Source organism: Gopherus evgoodei, chromosome 15 (assembly GCF_007399415.2).
Source record: "Gopherus evgoodei ecotype Sinaloan lineage chromosome 15, rGopEvg1_v1.p, whole genome shotgun sequence".
NCBI classification, from domain to species: Eukaryota; Metazoa; Chordata; order Testudines; family Testudinidae; genus Gopherus; species Gopherus evgoodei.
This window is the reverse complement of record NC_044336.1, coordinates 14,365,939-14,388,266: the sequence shown is the minus strand read 5'-3', so window position 1 is coordinate 14,388,266 and position 22,328 is coordinate 14,365,939. Positions and strand designations below refer to the sequence as shown.

Below are 22,328 nucleotides of genomic sequence, written 5' to 3'. Positions count from 1 at the left end.
TTTAGCCATGGTGGCACCTTTTTGGTTCTCTTACTGAGTTTTTTAATGTGGGTATACATTTACATTGAACCTCTATTATGGTGTCTTTAAAAAGTTTCTACACAGCTTGCAAGGATTTCACTTTTGGCACTGTACCTTGCATCAAGAATTGCCTCTCCTCTTGTGGGTTCGAGGACTAGCTGCTCCAAGCAGCAGTCATATAAGGTCATTTAATCAACTTCACTGGCTAATGGAAATGAGCAGAGGTGGATTCAGAGTTTTGGCAACCCCAGTCAAGTGCTTGTTTGCTCCAATTGGTCTTTAATTGTCTGTTTGGACAATCAATGAGAGCTGTTTTGGTCTTTTTTTTCTTTTTTTTTTTTTTTTTACTGCTCTTAAACATGTGTATGCCACTGTATTTGGGACCATTGCTTGTGATACCAAGAGCCCTTACTTTGCACTCCTGTAGCTGAAGCTCTGCTAATGCTTTACAGACACCAAACTCCTCACCCCTGTGAGGAAGATATTAATCCCATTTTAAAGGTGAGGAATCTGAGGCACAGAGTTTCAGTGACTTGCCCCAAATGCCACTGTGATCCAGGCTCTGCAACTAAACCAGAATACAAGAGCCTTGGCTCAGGGCCCTTTGCTGTAACCCCTGGTTAGAAGCTGCTACTCTGAATAACAGATATATTCAAAAATTATTAAAACATCATGTGTAAAATGAATGGAATCAAATTTCAAGCAGGAACTATTTTAAAGACTCTTCTGCTATAGTGGTTCCTTTGTCTAAAACATTTTATCACTTTCATACTTAGCAAGTCTTGGTTGGCTGGGTGTGGTGTGTGATGTTTTTTTTTTTTTGGGGGGGGGTCATAGAATTGAAGTTAATTTGCAGTGGATTTGCACAGACTTAATATAGCTTAAAAAGTAAAAGGCAGCGTCAGCTGGGTGTGCCCTGTCTTTTGATAAGTCACTAGAGATAGGGAAAGAGTCTGAGGAGTTCTTTCCTGTCTTGTTCTTTCTTCCTCGCTGTCTACAACAGGGTGACACCTCGGAGTGTGCAGACTGTATAGAAGTCTCATATTGCAGTATGAAAACAGCCAATTTTTCCCTATAGGTGGCTCACCTCTGTGCTTTTCAGTGCTTTCATAACATGGGCGCAGCGACTTCCTCTCATATTTCTGATAAGTTCATTTTCTCCTCCGGAGCTGGGCAGTTTGCCTGGAGCCATGTGACAGAGCTGGCAAACAGGATGTAACCATAGGAAATGGGCTCGTATTGGGCTTTCTCCCGGGATTCTCCTTTTTCTTTTTTATTTTGTTGAGAAAGGAAATAAAACTTTGTACGTTTCCCCCTTCCCCCCCCCCCCAGCACACACACACTTGGACTTTATTCTGTTTACCAGCTTCTCTAATGTAGCATATGTTACAACTGACAAACTTTGGTGGTGAGAGGTGAAATTGCCATTTCTTTCTGCAGCTCACTCTTCGCTCTTAACTCCTCAAATCTGATGGATTTTAATATTGTCTGTTGTAGGAATGACTAGGTCATCCAGCTAACTACGTATACTGGAGAATGTGCATTGCCTGGGGATGAGAGAGGTTGAGAAATTAATCATAAACTCTTTCCTGTCTGCATGTAGGTATTCTTCCCTCTTGGTTTGTTACAGCTGGTAGTGGAGATGAAGAGTTTGGTCCAGACTTTAGATCCTTTCTGCAGCAGAATGATACTGTTGCCTAAGCATTCTTTAAGAGACAGTTTTTCACTCCCCTCCACCCAGTGAATGAATTGTTGTAGAGACAGGAAAAAAATGTCCATTCACTTCTAGCTTTATGTATTTTCATGTGGGGTGAAACCTGCTGTAATGACCCTACCACCAATAGGCAAGTGTCTTTGTATTGGCCAAACACTGTACTAAAAACTTGGATTAAAGGTCATCTTCTGCTAGGCAATATGTTCTGCTAAACCCTGTGGGTGGTCACAAGTGTTGCTGTAACTACTTTTCATCTCTTTCCAAATGTACTTTTGTGTAAATAGCTGTCCCTGTAACAAATCAGTCTCTGCCAGCCCAATCTCCAGTATCATCAGTGTGCTTTGAATCTGGACACTGAATTGCAACAATCAGTCGATTGGTTTAATTTAGTGTGTCTCCTGATGTCCAGCCATGTCAGCCTGTCAGTCAGCATGTTCTTGTTTTGGCTGGGATTGAACCAGTGGGAACTGGCATCCATAGTTACACAAGGTCCCTGGCTTTGGAACTCTCTACCTCTCACTTTTCAGGGCACTGTACCCATTGTGATCTGCATAATATGGACTTGTTTTTACAACTTTGTTCAGTAATCAGATACCAAGTTGATGAGCACTAAAGAAATGTCTAAATAAATCACAGATGGCATCATGCCTCAGGATGCACAGGCTGGGAAAGGATAACAGCATTATCAAGGTGCATTTAAAATTATTATGGACATGACCAAAGGCCATGATCAGAATCATGGTCCCATTGTGCTGGGTGCTGAACAAACTAGTAGGATGACACTATATACTTTGGAATAGGCATGGACTAATTTTAGACAAGATGGAATGAGCGGATATAATAAATGAAAGGAGGGAGGATTTGATTAACAGAAGTAAGATCGCGCTAATTATGTGAAAACTTGGTGCTTCTAACCCATTAGATCACTGGTCCCCAACCTTTTCTGGGTGGCAGACACCAGATGACGAGCCACCGTGGCTGGTGGACAAGCATCCACCGAAAAGCAGCGTCATCAAGAGGCGTCACTTTTCGGCGGTGACGTCTCTTGATGACGCCGGTTTTCAGCAGCATTTTGGCTGATGGTTCTCCGCCAGCCAGTCCGCGGGCACACATAGATGCCACGGCAGGCGCCATGGCGCCCACGGGCACTGTGTTGGGGACCACTGCATTAGATTATTTTAATAGATGCTAATCAGCAGTGGTGGGAAACTAGAGAGTTTGTGGGTCTGGCTTGGTTGAAATAGCATGGGAAAGGAGAAACCTAAGCTGGGGAATTGGACATTGACTTCTCAGTCAATCCAATTTCACAACTTGGATCTTGGATCCTGTGTCCCTCTAGCCATTACATGCTTTCCTTCCCCACAAGGTAGTTATCTTCCCTCTCATCCCTGCCCCCCTCGCCTTCTGCATGATTAAAATGCACTCCTAGTAATTTTTGCCACTGCAGCTGTGAAGTTGATGATAGTTCTTGCCAAAGGGTACTAATCCTAACACCAGTATCTGCTGTGTTCCACATGTGGGTGTGAGCTTTGTACTGGTTTTATGGATTTTGTTTTAGGAAGGATTTTGCAAGCATTGTTGTAAATAAGTCCATTCTTTCCATCCAATAAATGGACTTTTTTTGATAAATCTTCTGAAGCTTAAATTCTTCAGTGTCAGCTTCATATTGTTTTCATTTCCTTCCTATGTTTTAATCTCTGTTCCCACTGAGGGGATTGCTGTTGAGTTTTGCAGTGGGACCTGATGGTAGGCTGCATTCTTATGTGTTTTTTTAACCTTCCATAGTGTGGACACACCCTGCAGTTTTGTTGGACTGAATCTCTTACCAACAGTCCATATCTTGCCACAGGTGAATTTAACTAGAATACGTTGCTTTCATGTTGCAATTTTTACATATAACAAGCAGAAACAGTGCCTGTCCTTCATCAACAGGTATGAATCTATCTTGGTGGTTCAGTTTAATAATAAATACAACCGCTGGGCTGCCAGAGGGAGTGTCTCATTGCCCAAGGCTTGAAAAAGACACTTGCCTACTTGCTTAACAGTAGTAAATGGGGAAACTTTTTCTGAATGCTAGCAGAACAGCAATACTGAAACTTAAATAGCAGCTGAAGTCAGTCATTGGTGAAAATAATAATCTTGTAAGTCTCACTAAACTGCTCTGGAACACACAGACCAGAAATCATATGGCTTGTTATGCATAAGATCGGTCTAGAGAGCTTAGAGATGTAGGTGATCGGAGGTCCCTAAAATCTGACTTTTATATTTCCTTGCTCTGCATCTCCATCCACCTGCACCAAATGCTGACCATTAGCAGCATCTCAGTAAGATTTATTCTCACCTTTACTACTGTTCAGAAGCTGTAAGCAACAGTAGTGAAACTGACCAGTCTCGCTAATGTCATGGTGTGTGCCGCTGCTTGGAGTAGCTGTGAAGAAGTAACATGTTGATTGAGGGATGACCAGCAGGAGGGAATAGATGGCAATGAGGAGCTGACCTTCCCAGTAGGTGAGATGAGGGAGAGAATTGTGGGGTACACCTTCCTTGAGAAGGGTGAGAGGAGAGCAATGGGAAGAATCTCCCCTTCTAATGGGAGAAGAAGCAAGATGGACTATTTTATCTGAAGAAGTGGGTATTCACCCACGAAAGCTCATGCTCCAAAACGTCTGTTAGTCTATAAGGTGCCACAGGATTCTTTGCTATTTTATACTAGTATTTCCTCTGTTCTGAGCCCCAGTGGCGCTGCAGTAGTGCAAGCTTTGTCTTCAAACAGGAGGTTTTCTCCAAGGTCTGCCTTTAGTATAAACCTTAGTAAGCAGAGATTGTGCCTCTTTCTCTCTCAATTGGGTCTCTTCAGCCACAGCCATGGCTGCCATAAAACCAATTGAGTAAATTTGGAACATCTCAGGGGCACATATCCATGGTCTCTTGAGACTGAAAGATGCATACTAATACTACATCATAGTGAATACATTCACTCTGGCAGTCACAAAATGAGGTGGGGGAAAAGCCCCTTTATTTTACACTTTTTATCCTGGCAGTTTTCAGATAACAGCTTGCAATATCCAATGGAACAAAAGCCTTTCTATTAGGCTTGGGATGTGAAGGAACAAGAGGTCAGCTCTTTTTCTGTAGCTTATCTGAGTTTTTTATACCTCCCTGGTGATGGAGATAAACTGCTGCTTATTTAGCTAACAGTGATCTCTCTGGGTTGATTTTCATTAGTGTGACCAACCCAGTGTCCCAAAAAAGACTTTGACCACAGACGTAAATGTAGGTACCCTCCCAGGCAGCGTTCCAGAGCTCAAGGTTGTGAAAACAATGCAGTACTGGTGCTCAGTCCGCTCCAGGTTAAAGGCTGGGGGTGAAATCCAAGCCCTGTTGACTTCAGTGAGTGCTCCCCATGGGAACATGGTCACTATGCACAGTTTTTCACAGATGTCCAACATATTGACTTAAAATACATATTCCTTGATGAAATTACAGCATCATAAATATCTTGCTTGATTCTGGACACAACCAGTGCAGTGTTGCTTGACTAGCCTCAGTGATACTCAGATATCAGTGGTTAAGGAACCAAATTAGTGGTCAACCTGACCCACAAAAGCCACAGTAGTGTGAATTCATTGTTACATTACAAAGAGCCACAGGAGACACATTAAAGAGCCACTTGTGGCTCAAAAGCCACAGAATGAATATCACTGAGCTACCTTGTACTTTTCCAATGCTTTATGTACATAGTACCGTGAATGATTCTGATGCCTTATGTAAACAGATAAGATCCCTTATCCCTTTTCCTCCACTTTACAGTCAAAATATCTTCCTTTTGGTAAATGCTCTGGAAAACTTGTTAATCAGTGTCAAGAAATGGATATTCTTTTTCACTTACCACACTAAAGTGTTGCAACCCTTCACTTTTATATTGTGCTCCTTTACATTATTCCTCAGAGCTTTCGCTCCTTCACCTTTTAACTTGGTCTGGGATCAGATCCATAGCCCATTTAAATGTAAGAAAAACAGTTAACTGTACTTAAATGCCCTCACCTCTGCTTCATGTGTTGAAGCCTATGCTAAAATCAAGGGGAAGCATTCAGTGTAAAGCCTTTGTTTATAGGAAGTCCCATGAACGCTAATGGCAGTTATGTCTAAGGCTATGTCTGCACTATAGTGGCATAGCTACGGCACTATAGCTGTACTGCTGTAACCTCGTAGCATCGATGCAGACTATAGCAATGGAAGGGGCTTTTCCATCACTGTAGAAATTCCACCTCCCTGAGTGACAGTAACTAGGTTGATGGGAAGCATTCTTCTATCAGTCTAGCTGCCTCTTCGCTCAGGTGTACGTCAGCGTGGCTATGATGCTCAGAGGTGTAGATTTTTTTTTTTCATACCCCTGTGCCTTGTACCTTTTTGTCAACCTATATTTAAGTATAGACCAGGCCTTAATGCTATGTGGACCTTTTGAGAAGTTAGGAGTTCTGTGCTCCCAGGAGGTGCTAGTGGATGTGGACAGTCTGAGTTCTAATCTCTTTGTCATTATCTAAGGCTTTGTCTACGCTAGTGGGGTATGGCGACCTAAGTTATGATCCTCCAGCTACTTGAATAACTTAACTGGAGTCGACATAGCTCAGGTCGACTTAACGCGGTGTCTTCACTGTACTTTGTCGACGGGAAATGCTCTGCCATCGACTTATCTTACTCTTCTCAGGGAGCAGGTGTGCCGGAGTCAACCGGAGAGCATTCTGCCGTCGATTTAGTAGGTTTTCACTAGACCCACTAAGTCAACTCCCGCTGCATCAATTGCAGCAGCATCGATCTCCCTGGTAGCAAAGACTAGTCCTTAGGGCTTGTCTACACATGGAATTATTCTGGGTTAGCTCCGTGTGTGGACTCGTATACTGGAAGGGAGAAAAAGTGGCTTTTTCTGAATTCATTTAACACACTTTGGAAGAAGATTAAGGTAAGTCTGCAAAAGATGCTTTTATTCTGTAATAAATGTCCCCACATGGAGTTATTCTGGAATAGCTATGACATTCCAGAATAACTAACTTTCACGTGTAGACAAGTCCTTACTGTATGACCTTGGGCAAGATGTTGAAATTCTATTTTCTCATGTACTGCATAGGGATACTTCTTGCCTGGTGCAAAGGATGTTGAGGATTACTGGATGGACAACACTCGAGCAAGTAAAGTACCATATCGGGGCTAAGAACCAGTCTTTCATTTTCATGGCAAGCCATTTGTAAAGTTTGAAATGAGGGACTTAATGAAAGATTGTTTAGGTGCCTTCAGCTTAATTAATCATGGAACAGCAGGTATACCTCATTCATCAGTAAGCGAAATTCATATCCTCTGGGCAGAGGGTGTGGTTATGATTCCTTAGAACTTGTTTTCTTCACTGTGCCTGTTTAGGGTTTCTGATGTCTAGGCTGTGCCCTGAGGATGTGAAGACTGGACTTGTGATGTGACTGCAATTATGGGTAGTCTGGAGATGATGGTGTCATGCCGATCTTGTACAGATAGCTCCTTTGGTTTAAATATATATCTACCAAGTGTTAGGGATCCATTTTGTATAAACCGTTGTAAATGGGAAAGACTCTTTCCTTCTAGGAACTGTAGAGTGCAAGCCAAGATAAAGAAATATTTACCTCCCAGAAATCAATACTTAATTTGTGATTTTGGATTTCATAGAATCGCACCGATCCTGTTTGGAGCTCATTTATTGGTGATATGTTGCACTTCTTAAAAATCAATTTTTGATGCCTAAACAAGAATGTTACCAAGAGGAATTTCAGTCATCCAGTTACTACTGTTAAGACTATTGTCTGCTCTTTCCTGAGGCCTGGCCTGAACTACAGGGTTAGGTCAACATAAGCTGCTTTGCATCGACCTAGCTGTGGAAGTGTCTTCGCCTAAATTTGCCTCCTGTCAGTGTAAGTGCCTCTCTATGCCTGTTTAGTAACACCACTTCCCTGAGCAGCATAGAGTCACGGTCAGTGTAATTAGGCTAACACAGGAGCCATCCTACAATGCCTCACACTGACAATACAATTGATACAAGTGGTCCTAGTGAGAATGCACACTGCCGACGCAAGGAGCCAAGTGTGAACACACACAAGCTATTGAATTTGGGATGGATCACTTGATGATTACCTGTTCTGTTCATTCCCTCTGAAGCACCTGACATTGGTCACTGTCGGAAGACAGGATACTGGACTAGATGAAACATTAGTCTAACCCACTATGGCTGTTCTTATGTTAAGTAGTTAGATCAACATAATTTTTGTAGTGTAGACAATGCCCTCAGTTTCAGATTTACCATTGCAGTGATTGCTCCAGATGATTTAAAAGTGACCTGCAAATGGTGTTTTGAAAATTCAGTAACTTTACCTGTATGTGGTGAATGCCCTTCTTAGCATGGTTATTCACTTAAAACCATGATAATCATAGACTTTAAGGTCAGAAGGGACCATTGTGATAATAAGTGAGTGGCCTGTTGAATGCTTTCTTAGTCTGGTTATTTGGGGAAGTTACCGCATTTCTAAAAGCTATTGAATTTCTGACCATTTCCTTTTATTACCTTTTAAAGTATGTTCATAGCAGTATAATTCATTCCAGTGGGATCTCCTCGCATCATCCTGTGTACCACTCTCGTTTACTCATTAATGTCATCTAGGTATTCCTTCTGGAAAAACAAGGAGAGATCAGAACTCTAGATGAAGGCTAGGGACAATAGGTACATACTGACATAGCCCTCTTTCCCTAGAGGTGTCCCCTCAGAAGAAAAGAACTATCAAATAACTACCTCGCTATGGGTGGAGTGAAAAGTAGTTTTTCCCCCACAAAGATGTTAAGATTTGAATTTGTGTATTTAGTGTCCTAGATATCAGGGTGAAAAGAGATATTATGTATATAGTAAGATCTGTTAGGCTGTGTAATATGTCTCAAGCACTCTCTCTCTCTCCTGGGAGACTGATTAAGCGGCTCTAGGAAAAATCCTGCATTGGTTGGAGGGGAAGGACCCAATAATTCTCTTCCATATCTGTAACTGTATGAACTTACTTTTTTTATAGTCTAGTCTGTTGTGGTCATTCTTGGCATGTGAGTATTTCACATTTTATGAATTTGCCCTCACAGCAATCCTATGAGGTAGGGAAGGATTATCCCCATTTTACAGATGGGTTGCTGAGGCACACACAGTTAGTGATTTACCCACAGTCTCACACTGTTAGGAATACAGGAACAGACCCCCCACATCACCTGAGTCCCAGTCCAGTGCTTTAATCTGAAGACAATGTCCCTCCTCTCAGTGGATGTTTTAAATTACTTGCTGGGAAATTTCCTGCAGACTTTTAAGTATCTATTTTTAATTTTCTCTTGAATGTCATTATCTGTCAAAAGGCTTTTAAATGGCCTGAGAGAATAGGTGGTAGCATACTGGCATCTAGAGACTACAGTGTGGGCACATTAGCTATGTAGAGGAAGATCAGTACTATCAAAGACACAATAGTCCAGTCCACTTCAGTTCCACATAAAAGGACAAGACTGGTTCCTAGCCAGCTGGCTAGCCGGCACATGTGTTCCTCCCTCCATGTACCTCACTTTTTAAAATAGCCTCAGCCTTATGTTTCTATGACCGGAATGTACTCACAGCCACAATGCTTTTTAATGAAGGGCGGTAAATATCACTGCACTTCATTTAGTTCTACAAAAGGAATGTGGGGTTTTTGATCCCGAAGGCACTGAATACCCCTGGGAATTAGTGATTTTTGTAATGCCAGCCTGAATTTGGCACAGCAAATGTCCAAATTAGCTTACTGACCTCTCCTTCTCTTCCCCTCACCCAGCATAAAAAGCCCCTCCTTATTGGAGTATAGTGGTGAAAGTTTGGTTGCTAAGCAACAAGGAGGCAGCATTGTGTTCATTTCAGGTTGAATGAATAGCTTCAGTGTTCTGAGAAGCTGAGGAATTTTGGACACAGAGCCCAATGAATCGTGAAGGGCTTTTTTTGGGAAGAGGGAGGTGGTTAGAATACTGTTGCCCTGGCTGCTTCAGAGCCCTTGTCATTTGGGGAGAATTGTGTAAGAACTAGTCATTTTCCTGGTACTTTCTAAGTGTTATGATGCTTGCTTCCAAACTTGGCCCTGGATAATCTGTATCACATTTGACCACCTTTTTCCATAATCCCCTTCTCTTGTATAAATCCATACTGCCAAATTCTGCTCTTATATGTGTGTAAATGTAGGTTCAAAATAACCTCACGTGAGTGTAACCATGAACAGTTTGGCCCATGGTCTTATCACTACTTCTGCTTCACAATCGTCTCAAATGAGCAGTATTTCCTGTTGTGATGAATAACTCTTGCTTTCAGTATAGCCACTCATACTTGAGGCACTCTATCAGCAAAGATAATGAACTAATGCTTCTGAGCCTCTCTCTCTTCTGGTGTTTGGATTTTACTATTCTGTAGTGCTGATCACACTGTTGGGAGAACCTTGTCAAAAGACTGATAGACAAGCAATTTCACTTCTCCATTTTACTACTTTCCCCTTTTTCATGGAGCTCTCACTGACATCTTGGACAGCATTGAAGTCTACTAAACAATTTATATGGGATCTTGTTTCTATTTATGTCCCTTTAAGGGAATTCTAATATTGAATTCTGAGTTGTGAGTGAATAAAAAGGCTCCCTAATAAAAGGAGGACACTCTGACTATGCGCAATTGGCTAAGTGTATTGTATGTTTTAGGGGTGGGTGGGTAAGCACTGAGTATTATCCACTGTCAGTGGTCAAGTACCAATCTCGATGAATCAATGATCTTTTGATCCAGTTTGGTCAATCCTTAAGACCTGATCCTCCTTCCCACCCTCCAGGTGTGTTGAGCACCACGACTATCACTGAAGTTACTTGGCGCTGAGAATGCTCAGTGCTCATAAAAATCAAGCCTTAATTCCTAGATCAAATTGTCTTTGCAAGAATAGAAAGCATCCTGTAAGGGGTTTTGATGACTTGATGGCTCTCGTGATGTTGGTAGTTCTGCTGAAAAGGATCTGTAGATTATAGTGGATCACATACTGAATAAGTAAACAATGTGATGCAGTTGCAAAAATGACCAATATCATTTGTAGGTGTATTAGCAGGCGTGTTGAATGTAATTGTCCCACTCTTCTTGGCATTGGTTAGGCCTCAACTGGAATATCTGTTCACTTCTGGATATCACATTTTTTAAGAAATATATGAACAGATTGGAGAGAGTCCAGAGAAGAACAACAAAAATTATGAAAACTTTAGAATATCTGACCTATAAGGAAAGGTTAAAAATACTGGGCATCTTTAGTCTTGAAAAAGAGAGACTGAGAAGGGGACCTGAGAAGTCTTCAAATATGTTAAGGGCTGTTATAAAGAGGACAGTGATCAATTGTTCTCCATATCCACTGAAGGCAAGACAAGAATAATGGGCTTGGTCAGCAGCAAGGGAGATTTAGATTAGGAAAAAATTTCTGATTATAAGGCTAGTTAAGTTCTGGAATACGCTTCCCATGGAGGTTATGGAATCCCTATGATTGGAGGTTTGTAAGAACAGGTTGGACAAACACTGTCAGGGATGACCGTCTAGGTTTACTTGATCCTGCTTCGGAACAAGAGGCTGGACTTGATGACTTCTTGAGATTCCTTCTAGTCCTACATTTCTGATTCTCGGAGCAAGCGTTGTCTTATGTTTAATATTTAACATTCCGTTCTTCCTTTTAATCTTTATTTAGGTTTTCTGAGAGCTAATATATACATTTGTGAGGCCCATGACTCTAGTGCATGACCTGACTTGACTTGCTAACATTGTATTTTCCTCCCTCAGGAGTTCTCAGAACTGGAGAAGAGAGATCCCCAGGAGCTAGTTGGTAAGTTCACATAATGCTATATATTTTAAAATATACATGCGAACTATCTCTTTGTGCTTCTCTCTCTCTACTAATGAAGAACATCTTGGATCCCTTCTGTTCATGCAGTTTTTAAGTCTTCTCCTCTGTGCTCATTTTCATCTTAATGGAATATTTTCAGTGACTTCATCTACCGTGCTAATGATTGTTGGCTTGAACTTCGGAAGGGAGACAACCATGCCCAAAATGTGTGCAAATATTTTTATGTGCATCTAAAATATAGGGGAAACACACAGGTCATTTTAAACTCATCTGGGAAAACCAGTAATGATTTTGTCCAGGCAGCCTCTTTCAGAACCTTCATAATGGGGGAAGAGGAGAGACTTAAGGAAATTGTTGATGAGGCCTTTTTCAGTAACACTACTGCTAGCTTTATTTTCTATATAAAGCAGGGATATATTGTAACATATGGGTTCCGTTTGTAGCCATTGTGCTAAAGCAGGAATCCCTAGGCCCTGTAATATAAGTTGACATTGCAGAACTGGCATGGAAACTTACCAACCTAAATACAGAATCTATTCTCCCATCTTTATCATGAGCAACAGGATGGTGGGGCAGAATCTGCTCTCTTACTTGCCTATGAGACAATTAGCCTGGACAAATAGACCTTTTGCAGAATTCTAACTATCCTTTGCTGCTTAAAGGACCACTTTTGTACCTGCAGTTGCTACTACACCGTCACAATAGTGAGTTTGCTTATGATGATGATAGTTAGTAAAATGGTAAATTGAAGAATTCAAGGTGGTAGAGGGAGTGTTTTGCTGTGAATATTACACACTGACCTGACAGTGTGTATCTGAGCTATCAGTCCTCATCCTCAGAAGAAACCTGCACAACACTTTCAAAAGATGTGCCTGGGAGCTTAAATACATAACTTTGCTAGACACTAGACATGATGGACTGAACAGACACTGAATTTATAGCTTATTACAAAATCTGTAAACCAGCAACACTCTCCTCCCCCATTGCTTGCCTCCCTCCCCTGCCTTCCTTTCCTCTTTAACACCCCTCCAGTCATAATGAGCCATTTTACCTTGAATGATCCCTTGAAATGTGTTAACTGCTTATGCTAATCAATCTGTTCCACCTTATATATAACTGTGACACTCTGAGGCTATGGCCTTTTCTACACTACCAAGTTTTGTCGACAAAAGTGATGTTGACGCTCAGAAGTCGACTAATAAAAATCGGAATCTCATGTTCACACTCGTTCCCTCTGTCAGCAGGGCGTGTCCACAGTGGGGGCATTATCATTGACAGTGGATACCTATCCTACAGTCCAGCTCGACACAGTGTTGTGGGAAGCTGGAGCAGATCGTGGTGTATCTTGGGACCGGGCTCAATGCCCTGTGATGCATTGCATTCTGTCCGAGCACTCTATGGGCTTCCATCTCTCTTTCACAGCATTTTTGCAACAGCCCTCCTTTGCTGTGCACTATGGCATCTTTTTGTGAGAAGGATGGATCCCACACTGCTCTCTTGTGCTCTGTTAACTGTCATGAGGACATCGCGGATGGCAGTGCAGTTAATCATGAAGTTCCTAACCGAAGAAGACTCGCAGGCACCTAACATGCTTCATGATATGGATAGGAGCAATTTTAGATTGCTTTTAGCATTCACAGAACAGCTGCATAAAGTAGATTGTCACTTTTGGGGTTGAGAAACAAGTACTGAATAGTAGGATCATATCGTCATGCAAGTGTGGGATGAAGAGCAGTAGCTACAGAACTTTCGGATGTGGAAAGCCACCTTCCTAAAACTGTGTGCGGAACTCGCCCCATCATTGCGGCACAAGGACACCAGAATGAGAGCTGCCCTATCTGTAGAGAAGCATGTGGCAGTTGCTTCGTGGAAGTTGGTGACTCCAGACTGCTACTGGTCAGTTGCGAGTCAATTTGGAGTGGGGAAGTCTACCATTGGGCTGCGTTAATGCAAGTGTGCAAGGCAATAAATCACATCCTGCTATGAAGGACTGACTCTGGGAAATGTGCATGAAATAGTGGACGGCTTTGTAGAAATGGATTTCCCTAACGGTGGAGGGGTGATAGATGGCACACACATTCCAATTTTGGCACCAAGCCACCTTGCAACGGAGTACATCAATAGGAAGGGGTACTTTTCCATGGTGTTGCAGGTGCTTGTGGATCACTATGGGCATTTCACTGACATCAGTGCACGGTGGTCCAGAAAGGTGCATGATACACGCATCTTCAGGAACACCAGCCTGTACAGAAAGCTACAAACAGAGACTTCTTTTACAGGCCAGAAGATTACAGTGGGGAATGTTGAAATACCCATAGTGATCTTGGGGAAACTTGACATATATCCCTTACAGCCATGGCTCATGAAACCTCACACAGGACACCCAGACAGCAGTAAAGAGTGGTTCAACAGGCTGAATAGGTGTCGGATGATAGTTGAATGGGCCTTTGGCAGATTAAAGGTGCGCTGGCGATGCCTTTATGGCAGGTTAGACCTTAATGAGCATAATATTCCCATGGTCATAGCCGCATGCTGTATATTGCATAATCTCTGTGAAGCTAAGGTGAAAGTTTTGCTCAGGGATGGAGTGCTGAGGAAGTAGACCTCTTGGCTGCTGACTTTTGAGCTGCCAGATACTAGGGCTATCAGAGGAGACCAGAGGGGGAGAATGTGAATCAGGAAGGCTTTGAGGCAACACTTTGAAAATGAGAACCAGTAATGTATATCTCTGTGATTGGTGCTTCAATGTTACATTACGTGTAGTTTTCCTAGGAAGCAATGGTGACATTTGGGCCTTATGTTCCAGTAAGCAAATGATTAAAATGCCTATGCATGTATTGGTAGTGCCTGCAATCTCAATTTGTAGAAAACAGAGATGCTTTACCATTTGAAAACTTTGCTTTTATTGCACAAGAAACAGCACCCACAAAGATGCTTAATGGGAAAAGAGGAACAAGGGAAGGGCAGACTTTCAGAGCTATATATAGGTTCAGGTATCATTATGAAGGTTGTCCGAGGGGGTGGAGTGAATGGGAAAACAAGAAGTTCTGGAGAATGGAAAGGAATCTGCAGGCAGAGTTTGGGGCATGGGGAAGGACATGGGGAAAAAGTTCTGAATGTGCTGCAGGGGAGGGTGAGCACAGATCTGCTCAGTCTGCAGCATTATTAACGACTTAAGCATCTGCATTTGCTCCTGTTACTTTAATCTGCTCAGTTGCATCCTTAACAAACTCCTGATTGTTTGTTTCTTTTGTCTTGCCATTCAGCTTCCCAGTACTCCTTGCATGCCCTTTTCTCTACATTGGTGCAGTGTAGTACCTCTCGGAACAGGTCGTCTTTGCTGCATCTTAGGCACTTTCTTATCTGGCGGAGATGCTTGGCCAGGGCGTATGGGCTGTTCCTGAAGGCCACTTCTGCCGAAGCACACAGAACAATGCACAGAAGAAGGATTTTTAGTCATACACAGTATTCAAACATTTCAGTTAAATACACCTTTTACAACAATGCAATCACTTTCTCACTGACCCTAGCCAGGCACCACATCTCCACGAACACCCAAAGCATGGTGAGTGGCAGGGAGGGCCACTCCACATGGGGAAAAAAACACACACTTTTTTTTTTTTTTGCAAGGGTCATGATGCAGCATACTAGGGAAAAAAATTCTAAAATTCCCACACTTTTCAACAGACGGGGGTAATTCTAGCAGACATCTTATTAAGGGTAAGCAAGGAAAAGAGGGTAAATCTACTCCATGATTGTGGCTTCTGCCCTGCTCCTTATGCTGTTCACCTGTGTGCCGCTTTAGTCCCTGCACAAGTGATTTCTGAATGGAGCAGGAAAGTTTCCTACAATGGGGGAAAGGAACAAAGCTGTTCTGCCATGAAACCTTCGACAGAGGATTACCAGGTACCCCCAGGAAAGTTTCCTGGAGATCTCTCTGGAGGATTCTTGTGAGATCTCGGCATGCATCAACACCCTGTTCCCTCGTACTGATTAGCTACCCAGGGAAATGTGCATATCACAGAAACACAGCTAGCCTTCCACATTTCTCTACCCTGAGCCCACCTCTGCACTACACAAACCATAGCCACTTACCAGGCATCTCCTCTCCTGCTTCTTGCTCACTAGAGAGCAACTGCTGAGACTCGCTAGACACCTCTGGAATGGAGAACAGTTCCTGGCTGCCTGCCCCATCGGGAGCTGCACATAGTCATCTAACTCCATCTCTTCATCACCAACTTTGTCCTCCAGGTTAGTGCCTCTTTCCGCCATCTCTGTGCCCTCTGAAGTATCCACAGGACTTTTGGCAATGGAGGTGGGATCACCACCGAGGATAGCATCTTGCTCCTTATAAAACCGGCATGTCTTAGGTGAAGCACTGGAGCGATGGTTTGCATCCCTTGTCTTATGGTACTCATGCCTCAGATCCTTCATCTTCACGCCGCACTGCAGCGTGTCCCAATCATAGCCCTTTTCACAAAAGCCTTGAGAAATGAGCCGTAGGAATTGGGATACCTACAGGCACAAGTGCAACTGGGACTGCACAGCCTCCTCTCCCCATGTGCTGATCAGATCCTACAGCTCAGCAGCTGTCAAAGCAGGAGAGCTTTTGGTGCAATAACCCACCATGGGCACCTGAAAAGATACGAAGAGACCTCTACATGCCAAGCCAGCAGGAAATGAAATTTCAAAAATTCCCAGGGCTTCTAGGGGGAGGGGCGGATGGTTGCTTAGGGCAATGGAGTTCAAACTGCTGACCTGAACAGTCACGATGGGCATTGTGGGACACCTCCTGGAGGACAATTAAAGCAATGAAATCAAGCATGGTGTCTACACTGGCACTTCGTCGACAAAAATTAGAGGAAAAAGACACGGTCTCTCGTCGGGGTGGTTGTGTATTGTACATATTCACTGAGTGGTCGACAAAACTTGGTAGTGTAGACAAGGCCTATGTCTACACTAACACTTTTGTCAGTCAGGGATGTGAAAAAACTGACATAGCTACCGCTGCTCATTGGGGTGGTTTAATTAGGCCAATCGGAGAGGTTTCTCCTGTCGGCATAGAGTGACTACACAGGAGACCTTACAGGTATGCCGCTGTAAGGTCTGTAGGGTAGACCTAGCCTGAGAGAGTCCACCTCTATATGTACCTCGCAAGCAGCATAAACTGTGTGTCAGCAGGACAGTGTCTCCCGCTGACATAGCGCAGTCCACACTGTCGCTTATGTAGGTGTAACTTAAGTCGTTCAGGGAGACGGTTTATTCACACCCTTGAATGACAGGTTTTGCCCACATAAGCCGTAGTGTAGACAGACATTGTCTAAGCGTTAAATTGAAGTACTCTGACACCCCTTCATCCAACGTCTGCTTTGGCCCTAATACTCATTTCATGTTGAGAGAGTAACCTCTGTCAAGGCTGACACCCTTATTGAGCCCAGAGTTTGGATGACACGCTGTGAAAAGCCTGGGTTTGAAACCTGGGTATGTAGCACCCAACGGAGTCCTTGGTGTCTCAACTTGTTCATGGTTAAGGTGGGTTGGAGACATGTTAAGAGATGAGATATGAGATCTGCATTAACTTCCTTTCCCAACAGAAGCATGCAAAGGGCAAGCTGCCTACAGCTAAACTGTGGTGTTGGGTTACCTAGGGTTAATATGTGCCATGCAGGATTCTGTGTAAGTATCTTCAATCAGACTGAACCTTTTGTCAGCCTGATAAAGAAGTACTACGGTAGTCTCTGCAGTGGAAGAGTGGTTTTTAGTATTGCAGCAAAGTGCCCCTTGAAGGTTTACAGTTGGAGGCTGGATCAAACATCCCAAATCCTTTCAGCTCAAAAGGAGCATCTAAAGTCTATCTGCAGGACCAGTATGTTGAAAATCTTCCATAGAAGCTGTTTCATAACTATTCAGTTTATCTTTCCCCCTAAAGTTTGAAATACCAGTTCTTTTTTTAGCAATGATAACTGTGCCAGACATTAAAGGGAAAGAGCATGGGGAGTACAATATACATAAAGTTCCACACTTTGTTCTTCTGAAGGGATTTTTCTTTAGAGCACTTTGCCACTCAGAAGAACTGCTAGCTGCATGAAAAGTGGGAGCAGTTGTAATGCTGATTGCTGCATCTCCATTTGCTGTTGCTCCATGTAGCCCTTCTGAAATACATATTGTTGCAGTAGCCATGAGCAGCAATATATCAATTCTTTAGCTGCGAATAAAGCTGTGCAAAGAGAGAATTTCCTTTCAGCCCATACAAAAGGAAGCATCTAGTGCTCTGGATATTTTAACAAAATTAAAATATATAAATATTAGAAAATATGGCCAATATATGCTGGTCTTCCTCTGCATTCTCCAGCCCACAAAGAGTGATTAATTAACAGTGGTATTTCAAAGATGGATGACTCAGTGGCATGTTAATGCCTCATATTCTTCTCTGGGATTCTACTTTTTGCTGCCAGGAAATTGTGGAAACCCACACTTCCGGTAATGTAACAGGAAGCAAATTTGTTTTGGATGGAAGAGAATGCAGACCATGCTCCATTTGGGCTTGTAGAATGGTACTAACACCTCCTTATCTCCACTGGAAATACCTCACCTGATGCATCCCAAGACCGCATTAGCTTTTTTCACAATATCACATTGGCGGCTCATAGGGTTTGGCTACGCTCGAAACTCCAAAGCGCTCCCGTGGCAGCGCTTTGAAGTGCAAGTGTGGTGGTGGTGCCAGCACTGAGAGAGAGCTCTCCCAGCGCTGCAGATACTCCACCTCCCTGAGGGGATTATCTTACAGCGCTGGGAGCCTGTTTACACTGGCACTTTACAGCGCTGTAACCTGCTGCGCTCAGGGGGGTGTTGTTTCACACTCCTGAGCGAGAAAGTTGCAGCGCTGTAAAGCACCAGTGTAGCCAAGGCCGTAGTCATCTTGTGATCAACCAGTGCTCCAAGGTCCTTCTTCTCCTCAGTTGCTTCCAACTGATGCCTCTCCAGCTTATATGCAGTTGAATTCTTAAACTACACTGTCAGTTGATGAAAGCAAACCCACATGCCTAGCTAACTGGCCATCTTTGCACTCTTTGGAAGAGGATGCCTTCACTTGCTGATCTAGCGATATCCTTGAGACATGCTCCCAAATATACTTCAACCAGGGGTAACTCCCTTCTCTTCATGTGTCAGTAATACAGTGCCTGCATCTGTAATTTTCACTCCATGCATCTGAAGAAGTGGGTTTTTTACCCATGAAAGCTTATGCCCAAATAAATCTATTAATCTTTAAGGTGCCTCTGGACTCCTTGTTTCAACCACCAGCTGATTCATGCAAGTCTGGCTTACGACCTGTCCTTTGCAAGTTTTTTCATCCCAATCAGATCTATAGCTGCCAAGTATGAGTAGTTACTTATTACAAGCCAGAACTTGGGTGTTCCTGAAATGGTGACGCATGCCAGCCACCTGACTTCCTAAGATCCTTTAGGCCAGAAGCAAGTGGATTGCAGATCAGTCAGAAGCCACACCCACTGTCGCTACCTCTGATTGGCATAAAAAGCAAAGCTTTGATCTTGCAGAAATAACAAGATGCACAGAGCAACTGGACATATCCTGTGAGGACACACCGTGGCATCGCTATCTAGTACAGAGATGGCCAAACTTACTGACCCTCTGAGCTGCATACAACAATCTTCTTCAGAAGTTCAAGATCTGGGGCACGCCTGCCAGGATTCGCGGCCTCTGCCTCGTGAAAGGCACCTACGGGTGCTCCACTCCTGCTTGAAGCCCTGAGGGGCCCCCCCCACGCTGGGCAGAAACCCCTATCCTACCACCCTGCTGCAGGGCAGAGGTGCCAAGCTTCCCTCCCCCCAAATCGGGTAGGTGGGGAATGGGGGGGAGGTGTCTTCTCAAGCCGAACTTTAACTGTGAAAGAGCCCCATCTGGTTTGGCCACCCCGATTGAATACATTCACACCTGCATACATGGAAAGAGATGTAGAGAGCAGACCTCTTAAATTGCCACTTAAAAGCTCTCTGCATTGTTTACCTAAAGGCACTACAAGTAGTGAACAAATAAGACTTGTTAAATGAGCAGGTGTGGCTGATTTCTCAGTATGCTGGAGTTCCCAGGATTCTATTGAATTATAATCCATCTACCAAGTAGGAAAAAAATTAATGGAAAAGCGGGCTCTGGAATCTTAAGGTAATCTTGGTATGCACTGAGAGAGAGAAGGTTGTAGTACCTCAAAAGTATAAATGTAGGCTCCTCTTTGCCATACCTAGCCCTTAATGTAGACTAGGATAAATAACTGAAACCTCTTCTCCATTCATAGTAAGGCACATCTTTGGGAAAACAAAACCAAACAACCCGGACACCCCTTCCTCCAAAGATTTTTCTCCGGATACAATATTCAGTCCTGTGTCTGACCTTCTGGCATGAGAGGATTTTTCAGTTTAGTGGAAATTATTCACTCAGCTCTAACCCCAGGTGACTGGCTCCCAGGTCTGAGCATCTGGGTTAGCCTAGACCAGGTGTGAGCATCCCCACTGCAAAGTCCTACCTGAATTACCGTGTCTTCATTGTTTCTGCACTTGCCTGTGTGTCTGGGGCATATCCCATGGTTCTTTGTGCTGGGTTGCTCTAGGATGCATTCCCAGTCATTTGTGTCAATTGTATGAGAGTTTGTTCTTTTGAGTGGGAGGTGTGGGAAGGGAATTGGAGGACTTTTTGCAGTTGAGTGTTTGTGCAGTTTTTGCCTGTCCTCGCTGCAAAGTGGGCAGATTTCAGTTAGATTAAAGCGCAGCCTGGGCTCTCACCCAGTTGGGGGCATGGGTAAGGTAGCATGGGGTTAAAGCACCTATGCCCATACTCCCAGCTGGGTAACGTAGTACGGTTTAAAGCCCCTCCAAACCCAGTTAGGTTTTTCTATGTGGATGGTAGGGGGTTAACTGTTCAGTGGAGACATAGCCATACACCAAGGAGAGGTTGGACTGCACATCAGGGTAGGGCCAATAACTGAGCACTTCCATATGCCTCAAACACAGACCAGCAAATGAGGGAGGTAAAAGCTGAAATGGCATGGTTCAGTATATGCCTCTCTTTCCCAACATGAGCCCAGCATGTTCTTTCCCCCTTATCCCTATCCAGAAAAGTTTTCTTAACTGATTATCACCCATCTCCTTTTACAGGCTAATTTGAATGATATGCTGGGTTAGTATAGGGTTCCTGTATTCAAATCCTGGCTGACTTTTGGTCAAAAACTCCCTTTCTGTGAAAGTACTATTTCTTACTTCCAAATATCCTTTTATTTCACTTAATGGATCCTCTAACCATCTGCAGAAGAGCCGTGAAAGACATGGATCTTGAATTTGGAAGGGCTGTACCTGGATTTAATTTGGCTCCTTTGCACTATGTAGTCTGGGTTGAGTTGGGTAACCTCCTTGCTCTTGTAATCAATCTTTCAGCTAATAATGTGAATGCATTTATGATCCCAATAATTTGTTTTACCTTTTCTGGAGTATGTTGTCTCCCTTTTGTCACTTAACATTTCTGTGCACTCACTCGTATCTTCCCGTACTTCTGAAATGCTAATTTAAATTAGAAACATCCCCCATGCCATCAGCCACTGTAACCTATAACAAATGTAGCCTTGTTGTCCAGGAGTCCCAAAGTGACTGCTTTTCTGTAGGGACTTTGGCAAGCTTTCCCTTCCCCACAGAGGCGTGTGTGCTCTTTGTAAATGCCAAAGGACACTCTTTTTTGTTTACTTGCAATTGCTGAAGAATTTAACTCTCAATAACATCCTGATCAAGCAGAACGAGTGTTCGCTTGCCAGATCTGCATCCTCTGCTGCTGTTCTTGTTGCTTTACATTCATATAAAAGAAAAAAAGCTGTTAACATTGAAGTGTAATGCTTATTACCTGCCAGACTTAGCTATGTGTTACCATGCCATCTTGTCTTCTGATGTAGATTCTATACCGTCTGTCCTTTTGGGGGGCCCTTCTGAGCTTTGATCAAAGAGGGTTTAACTTGGACATTCTGGAGCTGCAGTTTAATCAACTCTTTCTTGTAGCTGTGGAATCACAAATGTAAATGTCTCAAGGGTGACATAACTTGTGGGTCCTGGCGGAAAGTGCTTTCATTAGGCAGTCCATGACTCTGGAATCTGTTCCCTGTGGAAACAAGATAAAGTGCAAACCTGTCCACATCTGCTATGAGATGCCTCTTTGTCCAGGTATTCCCAACTGATTCAATCCTGGTTTCCTAGCTGAGAGGTAGAGCTGCAGCTCACATGGGAGCCTGGTGTTCTGCCTTCCTGAGGTTTCAAATTTGTAAAGCGCACAGATATACCACACTGATGGTCACCAGCATTAAAATTAGCTGTGGAACAACATGTCAAACCTGTACTGCTCTGTCATCCGTCTCACTGAATGATTTGCTCTTTATAGTAATAATCTGACCCCATAAGTAGAAATCAAAGCATCTGTTAAGAAAATGTTAACTTTAAGCTGAAGATGGAAGCTGTGAGAGCTGTTGGAGACGTGTGCCTGTTTTCAGCCTGCATCATTTCGATGTAAACATGCTGTCCTGAAATAAGCAGAATCCAAATTTGATCTATTCCAAAACAGACCATAATCTGGAATAGTTTAGGTTTTTTTTTCCTTTTGGTTCTTCACTTTCACAGTATGACACTCTT

The 22,328-nt window shown here is 43.2% G+C and overlaps 1 protein-coding gene across 3 annotated transcripts in view; it reads left to right on the top strand.

Annotated features, from left to right (window-relative positions):
- Positions 1 to 22,328, top strand: part of SAP30BP (SAP30 binding protein) — a 60,543-nt gene that overhangs the window by 24,892 nt on the left and 13,323 nt on the right. For all 3 annotated transcript variants that reach the window (XM_030534018.1, XM_030534019.1, XM_030534017.1), the window contains one exon: positions 11,589 to 11,631. In XM_030534018.1, the coding sequence (XP_030389878.1) occupies positions 11,589 to 11,631 (43 nt within the window). The remainder of the gene's footprint in view (positions 1 to 11,588; positions 11,632 to 22,328) is intronic.